At 38.7% G+C, this 15,967-nt stretch overlaps 1 protein-coding gene across 1 annotated transcript in view; it reads right to left on the bottom strand.

The window, feature by feature from the left end:
• The window catches only part of cnksr2a (connector enhancer of kinase suppressor of Ras 2a), a 44,118-nt gene that overhangs the window by 26,710 nt on the left and 1,441 nt on the right, over nucleotides 1–15,967 (bottom strand). The window contains exons 2-3 of the mRNA XM_062441846.1: nucleotides 5,422–5,585; nucleotides 3,847–4,049 (exon numbers count right to left, since the gene is read on the bottom strand). Of these exons, the coding sequence (XP_062297830.1) occupies nucleotides 3,847–4,049; nucleotides 5,422–5,585 (367 nt within the window). The remainder of the gene's footprint in view (nucleotides 1–3,846; nucleotides 4,050–5,421; nucleotides 5,586–15,967) is intronic.

Raw genomic sequence — 15,967 nt, forward strand, 5'->3', positions numbered from 1 at the left:
TGTGATTTGGGTCATCAGTATTGAGGCTGTGTGCTATATATATGTAGGACCTAAGGCTGCACATTCTGTTTGCAAACCACGAGGCTCCAACCCTCAAACAATGCTCACGCAACACTTTGTTTTCTACAGAGGGCCGACTCAGAGTATGATATGACGTCAGCTTAACAGACGGCTGAGAAGACCTGTGTCCATTTCACACATGTTAAAAATGCTCATAACAGAAAATCATGTTTTGGTAAAAATCCTGTTTTCTACAATAAATCAGCCAAAAGACTGTGATTCCATTATAAGCATCCAAAGTTTGATATTTCCATATCTTTTTGGTATTTTTTTATATGACATCATGGATATTTAGACAGTACCATGGGCTTTTGTTTGTTATTATACCACAGAGAAGGTTTCTAATTGGTTTTAAGATATGTTAAACTTAATGTCATTATCCTGTTTGTCTTTATTTACTCTGATATTTCTCTTTTATCAAGATATGATGCTTAGTTTGTCTAGCATCTATACACAAACCAGACCAATAGCCATCTTATCTGCTTTAAACAGAAAACTCTCTGAAAGCAGAAGGCTTGCAGGCTCAGTGATGTGGAATCGAGCAACACGACTTCGACTTGAGTCATGAATTTGATTACTTTAGACATCCAATCAAAATCAAAAACTCGACTTTGACCTGAACACAAATGACTCCCGACTTCACTGGGACTTGATATGACTTGATATCCTTCCTAAGTTGTAGAAAAATGTGTGCAGTGAATCATCTCCTTTTCCTGATGGCAAAAATACTTTGAATCAATCAGACAGCAGCCAATCACACTGACATGATTAAAGATATGAAACATTATATTACCTGATCTTAAAAGGCTGCATTACAATAAATTTGGTGTTTGTTTGGGGTTTTCTTTTTTTTTGCTGTATCTTGATCAGAATTTAATATCTGCTCATCCACTACATTGGTTAAAAAATAGCAGTACCAATTAGGCTCAACATTTTCCTCATACCACTGTATTTTCAAGCTATCAGCAAAATACATCACATATTAACTGAAGTTTCTGTGGCCGTGTTATTAATTCATACTGTAGGTGGGTGCTTTCAAATGCACATGTACAGAGGAAATGAGGAGCTCAGAGAGACAGAAACACATATTTCAGTAGTGGAAGGATGAATTCAGTCTTTTTCCCTGGCAGATCTGAAGAGGAAGAGTGTTGATTTCATGTCTGCACGGAGAAACAGAGATGGAAATCATGTTTGTCACCGCTGAGCAAGACATCAGCATATACTGTATCTATATGAGAAGGCAACAGGGTATCAGAGGCAGAAAAATAGATGTGCACTGTGCAGACAAGTGTTATTTTATACATGAAAAGGTTGCAAAATGCCCTCTCAAGTCAATTAAAGAAAAACAAGAAAAGGCTGTAGTTTCACTGCCTGGGTGCTGAACTGCTGCTGCACTTCTCCTCCATCCCTGAGAGGTCTAATAACTAGCAATCAGAGAAAGATGAAAGTTCAGTTTTTATACTGAACGCTTTATGCTAATGTGCCTATGTGCCTTTTAAGGAAGGATTCATATTGCAAGCTTTAATGCGAGGCAGATTCTAGCCATGCAGGGAAAGCACAACAATGTGGAAATCGTTAGTTCAACATATCATCCACCATGCATCTCTGATTTTTTTGAAAAATCATCGGCTTTTACTTGCTCATTTGTTACTCTAAGGCATCCAGAATCAATTTTTAAAAGATGAGATTTTATTGAAATGAACAGTTATGCATTTTGGATATATCGGTGCACCCTCACACAGCTGGAAAATGCTCTTTTGATCACGTTTGGTAAGTATGGCGTGCAGGATAAAAACATAAAAGCAGTCTTGAACAACGCCTGAACACATAGATATGTCTAAAAAATGAAGAACAGAGAGCATCAAGTGGCGGCCCTGCTGAGTCTATCCCTATCTCAATGTCGCTTTGCCATTTACAGTTGCATCACGTGTGTGGGCGACCGCGTGTACGCTTGCATAAGCGTGTGTCAGTGTGTGCAGATGTGGGTGTGTGTCTGCAAGCGTGTGTGGGTGTTTTTATTGGGGTCTGTGTGTGTGTGTGTGTGTGTGTGTGTGTGTGTGTGTGTGTGTGTGTGTGTGTGTGTGTGTGTGTGTGTGTGTGTGTGTGTGTGTGTGTGTGTGTGTGTGTGTGCTTGTGGTTGTGCCTCTCTATGCGTCTGTGTGTCTAAGATGGCCCAAGGACAGATGTGGGTGTCTGGCATTTCAAGAACCGATGTCAAAGACCTTTAGTTCTGTATCTGATGTATGTGTGTGTGTGTGCGTGCGTGTGTGTGTGTGTCGTGTTCAGGAGATCGTGTCGAGTCATGAATAAATGAAGTGACAGGGAGAAGAAGAGAAACATGGCAAGAAAAGAGGACTGACTTGAAGAAAAACATATTTCTCAAAAGATATCAACAACCAACATCTGCAAAGAAATGTGGAGGACAGTTTTTGTTTTGCAGATTGGAGCATTTAGTTGTAATAAAAGAAAAACTGAGTATAAAATAAATACTTTTATAGGTGCTGGATAAAAGAGTTGAATAAAGCCCAATGGCAATCTCTGTGACACTAAAATGTTTCTTTATTCTGTTTATTTTGGAGCTTTCAATAGTTCAGTTTAGTTTTCTCACAGCTTTACTTGTACAAAGTGAATTTAGAGTAAAAAAAAAAAGAATCATAGTTTTGCTAGTTTATAGAAGGTGAAGGTTTTGTTACACAATCATCTTTTGTATGTCTCAAATTCTTTTGTACTTTTGTACTTTTTCATACCTGAAGTTCAAAACCTTGTAAATGTTAGATGAATTTGAGTAGGTTGGATCTACTGTGGGATTCTTCTTTTATTCCTTTTTCTTTTTGCATAAGGTTGGTTTGGATTTAATTAATCAATGCAACTCTAAATGGTATATATAGTGGTTCAGTGTCTGGAGGTTCAGCTAATCTCTTGTTACTGTATTTAACTGATAAAAGACTTACTGTCACCTGGCTGAGCAGCATATTGTCCTTAGGGAGAGTGAAGACAGACTGATTGATTGAAATTATGAACCTAAGATTCGCTGCAGTTAACAAAAGGGGCAAATATTTGAATCATTCTGTTGCTAATGTACTAAGATAAATATATGGAGCAAATAAAAGGGCACAGCTACACTGCCTCTGTCTCATGCCCCAGATGAAAGACATTAAACTAATGGACCTCATCCAGCACCTGATATAACCTCTCACACCATCTATCACTCTCCAAGAGAACAAGAGGAGAGATGATACAACATGATTTCATGCTCATGTCCTATGGGAGTTATTTATTGTTATTATCAGCTTCTGAATGGTAAATAGGCTACCGTTCATGTCACCATCCAAGTCATAATCATGACTGTGAAACATCCCGGTAATTAAACCCAAATTGAATGGATGTATATTATTAATGCAGTGTATTTTTAGAGGGGAGGTATCATGCACATTTCCTGGTGTATATTTTTAGTCTGAGGATCTACTGGAATATTTCTGCATGATTTACAGTTCAAATACATCCTTGTTTATTCTTTTACTGGCTTTTTATGCTGCCTTTCGGTTCAGCCTCTGAAACTGGCCATTTTAGCTCCTGTCTCTTTAAGGCGAGCCTATCAATCAGCACATTCTGTTGTGATTGTCAGCTCCACAAGAGGCTGAATCTGACCCGAAATATGCGTGTGGATAACGCGAACAACACTTGGAACAGTTTGGAAAAGTTAAACAAAAACTAATCTCTGTTATCTGCATTGGATAAACTCAGTGAATCTGTGCACAGGACAAAGACAGTGGCAGAGAGCCTTACCTGTCCAGCCAGGCTAGCAGGCTCTTAGCAGCGGTGATGAGGTCGACCACGGAGGTAAGCAGATCATTGGGGAGCCGCCGTGAGCTTCTGCTCTCTGATTGGCTGCTGCGGCGCCGGCCAGAAATGAAATTCTGCAGGTTTTTGGCAGAGGCGCCGAGTTTGTGAGCCAGAGTCCTCACGCTCTCCGTCTCCAGACCTGAGTTCTACACACATACACACAGATATAAACACAGATTAGTTGAACAGTCAGACAACAAACCACCATGAATACAAATAAGAATCTTATTCGTCAACATGTTTACCAGCTTTGTTTTGTGCATATTAATGATTTTTATGACATTTCGTCCAGAGAAAATCATACTGACTCCAACTGAAAGACGCTCAATAGATTTGTGTTAATTGTGTCTTTTTAAAGCATTCAAACTCTTAGTTATTTATGTATTTGCTTGAATATATTTATTGATTTTCACATTTTTTCACATAAAGTAAGGTGATAAAATCAGAACAAAAACATAAAGAAAAACGAACATACAGGAAAAAGAAAAATTATATACATTACCAGTCAAAAGTTTGGACACATCTTCCCATTCACTAGAATGAGAGAGTGTGTCCAAAACTTTTGACTGGTACTGTATATAGTTCATTAGTTCATCACGTCATCAGAAATGCAAAGTTAGGGGGGTTAATTAGCTCTCCAGAGTGCATAAAGCATCCCCCATATATCTGAAACATCTGTCAGAGGCCTTTTGCAGTGTATGTCAGCTTTTATCCATTGAGTAACAGTTTGTGCTTTAGATTATTTTTCCACTGAAGTGCAATACATTTATTATTATTTATCTTTAAGTAAGTTTGAAGTATGACGGAATATTGATTCCAGACCACCTTGTATGGAGTGCAACAACATGCACAGTAAAAAAAAAAAAAGATGGCACCTAGTTTACATTTTGTTAAATTGAGTAAATCTTACTTTGGAAAGTACTTTACATTTGAACAAGACATGACTCTCTATCTATCCAGGCCTTCATATTTTTCAGTTACTTGTCTTTTAATGATGCTTCTAAAGTTACAATTAGTGTGTCTGTAATTTCTGCTTTCAATTTCTGCTTAATGATCCATTTCAAACAATTAATGTCACATTTTTGGTGGCATATAAGAAATATACAAATTAAGCCAATAATTGTGCATTATCCAACAGAGTTTGATGTTTTTACTATCTAAAAAGCTTATTTGATGGCCAGTATTTCTCTCCCCAAATACCGCATGAGTGGTTTTAAAGGTAAGATTAATCAATTTTAGGTGGAACTTTTTCAATACATGTGTAAGATCACACTCCTCACCCTATATATAGTTTAAATAGGATTTATCCCACTAGCCCACACTCTAACAATGAGACTGTTTCTTTGTTTGTGTCATTTGGGAAATGCAAGAGCTTAACGCAGACACTGACAATTAACTCACTGCAGTCCATCACAGTGGGCACCGAAGGAGAACGGCAAACATTAAAGCAGCTCTGCAAAGATGGCTAATGAGAGTCCAGCACTACATTTAAAGTACAACATAAATACACAAACTCACCAGAGCACAGAGCAAGTCGACTGCCTCCAGTATGAGCTCTTGGTGTCCGATGCGAGAAACTCCCAGCTCCTCCAGCTCAGCGTGGCTAATCCTCAGCAGCCGTTCCCCGCACACACCTCCGCGCTCAAACACACACACATACTGCTGCAAGCAGTCGTCCAGACCTATGACAAACACACACAGTGTTAAGGTTACACACAATACACTCAATATTTGTTACAAAATGAGATCACGACCACAAAGACAATAAATAAATGTTTTTCTTTTGCTTTTTAGAGAGAGGGAACAAAAAACAGATTTGAGAATTTGTTATTGATGAAAATGTTTCTTCTATCAAACTCCAATGTACAATAAACTGTAGGCTAAACATTGTCGTTTCACATTGTCGATATTTCACCTTGTCTCTATGTTGAATTTCCAATTGAACAAGACTGGGTCAAAACCTGTTGTCACAACCATCTTGTCACAGGGATAGTCAGCAGTGATGTCTATACTGTGAATTTCTGGACATTAAATGCTTATCCGCAATATTCTGCAGTGGTTGCAGTAAAATTCATTGTTAAAGTGTACTGAGGTAGCATAGCACAAACCTTAGAGTCAAAAAAAGGTCATAAATGCAGTTGCAAAAACACTTGACAGCTGATTTGCACTGGAATAAGGTTAAAATAAGGTTGAAATAATCTTACTTCAATGCACATTTTATAGAAAGAAAGACTTTAAGGATTCAGTAACACTTAGGCTTAGAAAGATTTGCAGCAAGCTTAGGCAAATGTTGCTTTCAAAAGTAAAGTGGAAAAGAACGAGTAAGGTCAGGTAAGGATTAAATGCTGGCTGAAGGTGCTTATAGCTGCTAAACTGACTGTAGCCATATATTTAGTAGTTATGGCAATTGTAAGATTACATGTAAAGAAGCTGGGAATTATGGGCCCAAGGCGCTGGAGAGGACTCATCTCGACAGCAACATCACTGTTCAAGACCTGACTGCTCAGATAATCTTCCACACATTCATTCCCTGATCAATAATCAGACACTAGTTGAAATTATAGGTTTCAGGTTTGCACTCCAGAAGCACTAATCAGCTTTCTACACAGTACTTTCACCGCTGGATTTCCTCTTCAAAGACTCCCTTCAAACAGGACAGATTTCTTTTAATCTGCACGAGAAAATGCAAGACAGATTTTCACTCGTACCACTTTGTGTCAGATAATACAACAGCTACTGTGTCATGTGTTTAAGACATTTTAGCTTGTTTGCACTTTTATAGAACACTATTTCAAAGCCAGAGTAGCATAAAGTAAAAGTATAAAATGCAACATGTTTTCAGAAATAGCTGAGAGCCACAGTGGGCATTTTAGGCCTTGTTTTGTTTCCTTTTAGCTTGTCTTTTTTTTTCAAAAGGGAGAAAACATTTAGTTCCTATCCATTTATGAGCTAAATGTGTGACTCTGAGACCTATTTCTCCATTAAAAGGAGTGTAAATGGAGAGAAATAAAGAAATTCCCTTTTTCCCTCTTGCACAGTGCTGAACCGACTGATACAGATGATGAACAAAACTTCTATTCTCGTACGTCTACTGAAGCTTGACATTGCTTTAAAAGACCATAACAGTACATTTGAAAACCTTAGCTAATAAATGACGCATTCACATTCACTTTTTCTCACTGTTTTCCAATGCAGGCTATACACTGATGTTTATTTTAAGACTGGAACTGTGGAGAACACATATAGCCTCGGTGTAATTTGCACTGCAAAAATAAACTGAAGTTAGCAACTAAGAATTCAAATCTTTTAACAGTTGATGGAGTTTTTTTTACATTCAAAGTCAGTCTCATGAAGGACATTTACACCACTGCTTGTGTTTTGACTCACAGACCTGTTGCTACCTTTACTGTGGCAGATGACAGTATTATAGTCTGACTCATACAGGGTTTTTGAGGTTTTAAAAAAAACAACTGATGATATATGGCCCAATATAACATTTCTTTACACAACCCAAAAAACATTTTTTGTGTTTTTTTGCAGCCAGAAACTGTACTAGACAGTTGAAATATATATTTGCCACTACACTCTGATATATGATTTTATTCAATTAAATTAAGCTTTTGGAGAAAGTTTAATGGCTAAAGTTTTAAGGAAGATCTTTTTCCTTGTATGCTACCTTTATTTCATTACAGGTAAATCTTCTCTGCCACTACTGCTTTCCAACACTATCAAAATCCCTCCATTCACAATTCAAACATCACCATACCCGTGATCTTAACCATCTTAATGACATTTCTGACTAGGTGCCATTTGATTATCATCTCAACCCTGCTATTCTTTCCTTCAGATCTGCCATTGCGCAACCCACCTCCTCCCCATCACCACTAAGACCCTCCTTGATATCCAGGAAGACTCATCCAAAGGTTTCTATCAACCACCTGCCGGCTCCACTGCATGTCCTCTCTCCTATCTTCATATGGCTCTTAATGAAGATGCTTCACGTGTATGGAGTCAAATTGCCATATATCTTTCTCTGTTGCTAGCTTCAATCAATATGCAATTCCAATTGATCTCTCCTTATTGAACTACAGAAAGGTCATACTGGTTAAAATCTTATCTTTGGCATTTCTGTACTTTAATTTCTTGTTATTTATCAGCTGACATATATATGCCAATATAGATATACAGTATCTGCAATGAGTTAATTTCAGCTGACATATTGGTCTGGCCCATTTATCGATTTTACAATCATGGTGATGGTTACAAGACAATAATGTGGAGTAGGTAGGAAAAGACATGGAAAAGGTGCTTTCCCCATGTTAAAGTTACTTTTCACACTCTTCCCATCCAACCATCCAACTACAAGTTTGCATCACTAATAACATCACACTACCTCCATATCCAAATTTATTTCAGACAGTAGCATGGTTTGCAAAAGCATTCCTCAGTTATTTATAGATGCACAGGAAATACATCTTAAAAAATAACAGCTTTTGCATCGTCCTGTGCAAAAAGAATGAGCACTTTTCGTACACTTGTAGAGCTGAGACTACAGCAGAGCAAGGAGGATTATGTGAAGTTTTATTGATTTAAGAAACAAAGGGCCTCAGATCAGCACTATCTATGAGTTCATGTCCAGCTAAAGTCTCCAAAGGACCTAAAACAAACTCTATATCTGAAACAAGAGTTGAGAGACTGGAACAGAAGAGGTAATGGATGGGCAATTAGGCAATCATCCAGGTAAGGCTTTACTCTCTGTTGGATTGTGTAACGTCTGTGTTGTACGTGTGGGACAGTCTCTTTAGATGTGCGAGTGTGTGAGTGAGCAAGTGGGTGTGAGCATTGTTCGTGTGTGTGTGTGAATGTGTGGATGTGTGTGTGTGTGTGTGTGTATTCAGCTGGCCGGACCGGGTTTGCTGAGTCAAAGGAAAGCAGATCAAGACAGAGCGGCTCAGCTGCAGCCCCTGGCTCCCAAAACAATGAATGTATCCAGCTTCTAACCTCTTAACAAACAGCCAGCTGGCAAACGCACAGAGTACACACATACACACACCTCTGAGGAATGAGCATTGATTTCCCCCGCCTTATAATACAGTATAGTCCCAGCTTTATAATACGCTCATCTATCATAACCACGCTAACAAAGACGATAGAGGATGGGAAGAGAGCGGAGGAAGAGAAGCAGCAAAAAAATGGAAGGAGGAGGAGAGGAAAAGATCTCATAAAAATTAAATTGCATGCAAAGTATTTTGCATACGCTCCCACACCAGCCTTCTCACTCCCAACTCATCACATACGGACTTGGTTTTTAACACACTAGGTACCACTTTAGCATCAGTTTTTAACATGCAGGGTAGTCCAATAGACTTCTACAGAATTCCCACAAGTGTTATTTTTTTCCCACCCACATTCTGCAAAGACTCGCCCCTGTCATCTGCCTCTGACTGGCTCTGTCCCTAATATTCTCACCCTTACCATCTCAGTCTTCATGCCTAAATCTTATCTGCCTAACTAATGAAGGAAAACTGTATACTAGCTGATCACATGCAGAGAAGGGCATGTCTTCACGTAATGTGGTTAGGGGTTAGGGCTAGGGTTAGGGTTAGGGTTAGGGTTAGGGTTAAGGTTAAAAAGGCCTCCCACAACGTCCGAAATAGATGCCATGAAAGATTTCCATAGAAACAAGGGGTGGGTTAGGTGGATAGATAAATAGATGGCAAAAAGTGGAATTAGCTGCAGGAGACTGCTGCTTGCTTCCGACCACAAGTCTCATGTTTCCACGTCTCAGGACAGTTTTTTTCTTTTTAAACGATGGATGTGGTTTTTATTGTTAACATGACAAAGGGTTTTTAAGATTTTACTTTAAACATTTAAATTATGCTTTTTTAAAGACTTTTGGGTAATATGAGAAGATCAATATTACGTGTGGCTACCGATCTTCCCATTACAAGAAAGGGAATATGCATATTTTTCTAAATGTTGAAGTATGTATTTAAATTACCCAAAAGTATGTACGGTAAAATAGTAACAGTAGTAGACACAATAATAGAGTAAGTAATCCAATAACAAAGCACTTTTAAAGAGGGTAGTTTCCTTCTGCTTCACCTTTGCGAATTCTCAATATGCTGTTGAGAAATGCTGTTGAGAAAATATAATTCATAACCTATGATAGCCTAAATAAACTTTGGGAGCACCTCAATTGCCTTTATTTAAATAGGGCAATGCTTTGGATGGAATTTAAACAATGCAAAACACAGCATTGAAACAATTCACTGTATGCATTTGTGGGGGGAAGAGTGATTTGCAGCTTAAACAGAAAGTGGGAGTAGAGTAAAGTAAGGACCCATCTCCTCAAACTTCTCCACCCTTGCCTGTAACTGAATGCACACATTTACAAAACTGAGTTTGCAGGCAGACACTCAAATACTCAACCTGCAAATGTTATATTCCATGCTGACTCTGCAATTCCTGTCATGAAAGCTTTAAAACTTCTTTCAGCTCATAGTTTTGGCTTTCTGGCCTGGTTTGGATCTCATGGCTCATTGTTTTCAGCAAAAAAAATGCTCCAAAGATCCACTGTACACCACAAATCAGCAGAGTTAAAAGGAGAGTACATTTTTTACTTACATTCACCACGTAGCCAGAAACACAATGCCAAATGATTGATAATAAGACAGGTAACTATTTGCTAATTGCCTTATACTTGATAATATGTCAGTTTTGTTGCATTTACAGCTTGTTTCTGCTGCCTACACATGGCCAAAATGGTCTGAATTCAGGAGCTTTACTTTTAATAAAGTACACTATCCAGATTCAAAAAGAACTTGACTGGCCTGCCTGTGTGCCATCAGTGGACGACCTCACACTTGTATTGCTGAATGGGAGAAAAATTCATCTAGAATGACATTCCCAGCACTCCCAAAGAGGTGTTATGTTTGCGTGTCCACATACATTTGGCCAGGTTGTATACTTTTGAATTACGATAATGCATTTTTTTTTTTTTTAAATTATGCCATTTGAGCACTCTCTCCACCAGCAGCGAGACTTGTGTTTTAATGAGCGTTAATAGCGTACGGTTCCTAATGGACGTGAAGCTGATTAAAACAATGTTGGCTCTCACAGGCAAAGTGTTACTACTGCTGAGAGAGGCAGGGAAGCAGAGGGGGGAGAGAGATACACCATTTAGGAAAAGTTCATTGATAATCAGCATCGCTTATTGCTGGCAGAGAGGGGGGAGTGTTAATGCCCTGAATGCTAATGACTCAAATTGTGAGTGACATCAGCGAGCACACACACCCCCACACAGAATGAAACAGGAACTTAAGTATTATACAGGTAATATGTGCATACAGTAAAGTATGTATGGCTATTGTATAGGATCATTATTTTACCGTATAACAACTGTAAGAACACTAAAATCTTCCTACTCACGTTTTTCTATAAATTGACAGTTCAGTGGATGTGGGTTTGTAGTATAATGGAGTCTAATCTGTGCAATCATGCATTCATGTGTCCATATGTCTGCATGTACAATTCAGGTGTGCATTGTGTGTGTACGTTCATGTATGCGCGTCTGTGTGACTGGTGCAGAAAAAGTGTGATTCATAGCTGACTCACACACTTAACTCCCACAGAGGCACACTTTTCACAACAGCAGGCAAGCCAAACTCCTACAAACACCCTCTATCTCTTTGTCACACACACACACACACACACACACACACACACACACACACACACACACACACACACACACACACACACACACACACATAAAGAGACATGCATATCTAATAAAACTAGATTTTGTGGTGACTTCTAGGATGTTTGATAGGCCTGTAAAAGATCTGGCCCTCCCAGTCGGGCTGTGTGTCATCTGGTCCAAGCTCTCTGAAGCTTCGGTAACAATAAAAGTTAGACAAGCGTTCACGCTGTCCCTGGGATTTGTAAATGCAGGATGTTGGAAGCCCTGCGGTGATTTGAAGTGAGTTTACGACCGGAAAGTTGCCAGTTTAAATCCCAGCGTCATCCGGGATGATCTTGCATCAGGGATATAAACCAGGCAAACTCTATTACTCCTTTAATAGCTGTTTTTTGTGTATTTTGTGTGTATTTCTTGTTGAATAATGTTCAAGAAACCTCGACCACGAGACTGTCTGCATTATTTTCCTCTCGCTATCACATCAAGTCTTGTGCCAATACAATTACAGAGGCTTAAAAAAGCACAGGCCTCATGCATGAAAAGTCAGTGGAAAGAGGCAACTGAAGCAAGGAAAATGCAACTTTGCTCCAGGCAATGCTACACCAAAGAAACGCTCACTTGAGTTAGACATTTTCTACTTGGAAATTTGAATTTCTCAGTAAACAGAACATCAATCACTTTGAAGCAGGATATTCTCCAGGTGATAGTAAACGCTTTGTTCCCATCAGGTATTTACAGATGGAAATATGTTCACTAATTAAACACCATGAGCACTAAAGCCTTTTGATGGTAAAATATGTTAATTTCTAAAAATTATTATCTCCCACTTGAAATGAATCTGACATAGGGTTTATAATAATAGAGTAATTAAATTTAAAATTGCACAAAGAAGATTGTTTGATGTTTTTTAAACTGGAAATGTAAAGTCAATATAATGTTTGCATTCGTCAGTCCAATCAGCCAATAATGGCAAAGTCATCACTCGTAGTTTTCTACAGCATTTTAGCATATTTAACATTTTTAGTCTACATAAGTTTGTCTCAACACCTTTTAAAAACTTTGTCTCTAATAATTCTACATTACATTCTGTATTTTAAACTAATTTTAAGGCACTAAAATCATTTAAATCAACATTAACTGATGCATTGAACAACACTGAGCCTGCGACAATAATGCAGCAACCAAGAGCTGCGTCATGCTGAGATTGAGTGTCTTTGGCCTCTCAGTGACCGAAACAGTAAAATTCCCCTGTGCATCACTTGTTTGCTCAGTGTGCATAACAAACACAGGACTTGGCTTTTCTCAAGAAATCTGAAGAGTGTTTTCAGGTAATCTACACTCTCATGTCTCATATTTAGTCTAAAAAAGATCAAACCCACATTGATTATCCTTCTGGCAGCCTTTTCTTACAACTCTGGCGTCATCAAAAGTGCTTGAGAGGTGTCACAGCAAATTTACAGCTGATTTACATCATGTCTAACGTTCCTTAAATGAATGAATTGAAATGAGGAGAAATTTAGCCCGGCTTCCTGTATGAACAGATGATGGTGAACATGGGACGAAATTCCCAGCATTCTGTGCAATGTAAGTTCTTGTATTACCACCGAAGTGTACCACTCCCATACTGTTTTAGCCTCAGCCGCACCAACGCTTCACTGTCGCCAAATCAACAATGCCTAGACCTTTTGGCCCCAAACGCCTGTGGCATATGTGATCTGTACATGCTATTGTACACACACACACACACACACACACACACACACACACACACACACACACACACACACACACACACACACACACGCACACACATGCACACACACACAAACACACACACACACACACACAAATACAGTATCATGTTTCCCTCTGTCGCCACAGACACACCCAGGAGAGCCAGCAAGAACCGAATACCACAGTAAGGCATGCCACGTGTGTGTATGCGTGTGTTTGTGTGTGTGTGTGTGTGAGAGCAAATGTCCGAGGACCCGGGTGGAGCCTTCTGTTCAGAGCGGGTGTGTGTGTCTGTCAGCTGTTCTGCACAGACGGTCTGAGATGAACAGCTCACTATCCACCCACGCACTGACTGCACACACACACACACACACACACACACACACACACACACACATACGTACATAGAGGCACATATAAACACATGCCATTTGCACATGACCAACCGATAACCCATCCATGGTGAGGCTCTAAGAAACTGACACAGTATAACATGTAAATAAATCTTTGTCACGAATCTTTGTTCCATTTGCATTTTACTGACGCCTGTGAGCCAACAGATTCCCTGACCTGCTTTTTATGCACCAAACTGACATGAATAACAATTATTGCTAAGATTAGGTGTTATTAGTCATTTTTTTCTCAGTTCATGTGGAGGGTGGGACTTTGGATCAGGCTGTGTTTGTGATCAAAGCCTGATGAGACATACAGCAATGATGCATCTTTTGTGCGTGCGTTCCAGTAAGAGAAAAGTGGCACTGATGGACCTAAAGAGGGTTTTAATTAAGGTCAAAAGTTCAAATTTTAACATCAAGATTTCATCAAACAGGAAGTGGCATGTTTGGACTTGAATGTTTTTGTTTTGTTTTTTAAACCCCTGTACACAGTTAAGATGTTCTATAATGACATGTCTGATGGAGGCAGTATAATGAAATGCCAATAAATTAAAAAAAAAAAAAGAAACATACCTTAAAGGACGGAGCCACAATTTTTCAAGCCTGTCTTGAAACAACAGGTGTACATATGAACACTGAAAGAGGTTTTCCTCGCTGCAATTATTCCTCCTTGTTCATTCTGGCTATTAAAAGATCCTCTTCAAATGTGCTTTCAAGTTATCTGATGGGGACCAAAGTCATGTTGGGTAAAAATGCATTTAAAGGTTTACCTGAAGCTTATATGAGGCTCCAGATGTCTGAGTTAGTCATATCAAGTGGATATCTGCCACATTTACAGTCTTTTAGCATCAAATTCTCTCTTTATGTTCCCTCAGACAGTGTTTCCCTGTTGAGCTGCAGTTGAAGCATGGTAACAAAAAGAGGGACTTGGCACTAAAAAGACGATAACATTGAAAGATATCTACTTGATTTGACTCATTTGGGCAGATGAAGCTTCATATTAGCTTCAGATAAACTTTTAAATACATTTTTGCACGGAAGAAGGATTGTGGATTTTGTTCCTCCATCACTTCCATTGAAAGTGGATCATGAAGGGGTCTTCTAATGGTCAGTATGAACAGGAGGAATGATTGTGTCAAGAAAAACCGTGTCTATGTTCATTTAGGGACTCACCTATATTTTAAGACAGACTTGAGAAATTAACTTGCCAGGTTAACATTTTTAGAAGCAGAATCACTTTTATCTGTTCGATCTTCATTCTATCTAACTATACGATATACATCTTTTCAAAGGTGATATTTTCTCTTGAATTTTATAATTTTTCATACAGTTTTATTACACTTTTCCACATTGATAATTATAATGTGTGGTAGCTTTTAAAGTACTGCACAGGCTAGGAATGTGGTGTTAAATGAGACCAGTGGTGGCCTGGATGTTTGGATGCCCTAGGCGGACTCTCATTACAGTCCCATCATGCTTTAGGGGGTGCTAGCAGGAACTATAGCGTAGTGCTACCATGCAGTCACTGAGTTAGCTGTTTTACACCCATGCCTTTTTAGCCTATACAGATTTACAATGTGCTGAAACTGCACCATAAAAAATGGTGCTGCATTAGCGACTAGCAGTTTCTATTCATATTGTTACCACACAAGCAGGGATCTCTAATTATAATAAGCATATTTTCTTCCCATTATTTCTATGATTTCCTCACATGTAGATTTGACTGAGTTGCAGCCCTGAGAATAGAGGGTTTTAGCAGCTTATGTAGCCTTTTCAGAAATTTGCCTCAAACTTTGCAGGAACTACAAGCAACAAACTCAAAGTCTGGGTCAATCTTTAAGTACATTATAATACTATTAACAGTCATTTATTAAGAAATTACTTGTTACTGCTTAATTTAAAACTAAATATGATACCCCTTGTCATCATTGGAGTCTCTCCAAGTTGACCACATCATCCATTCTCAGAGGAGCAAAAGACAAACGTTTTACAGCAACCTTTTTGACTTGTAGGGAATTATACTAAAAATATAGAGTTAAGATGGAGTATAATTTAAAAGATGAAATCCCCAATGTTGTTTTATCACCCAATAACACCCCTAGATCCAATTATTTTGCTCCCAAATTGACTGCAAACTGTGTTGATCTGGCACCTGGAGGGAAATTCAGGATATGGTGTCACTACCAATTCAACTAATGAGTAAAATGGTTTTATTAACTTAACCTTCACATTG

This window comes from Scomber scombrus, chromosome 20, assembly GCF_963691925.1.
Source record: "Scomber scombrus chromosome 20, fScoSco1.1, whole genome shotgun sequence".
Lineage (NCBI taxonomy): Eukaryota > Metazoa > Chordata > Actinopteri > Scombriformes > Scombridae > Scomber > Scomber scombrus.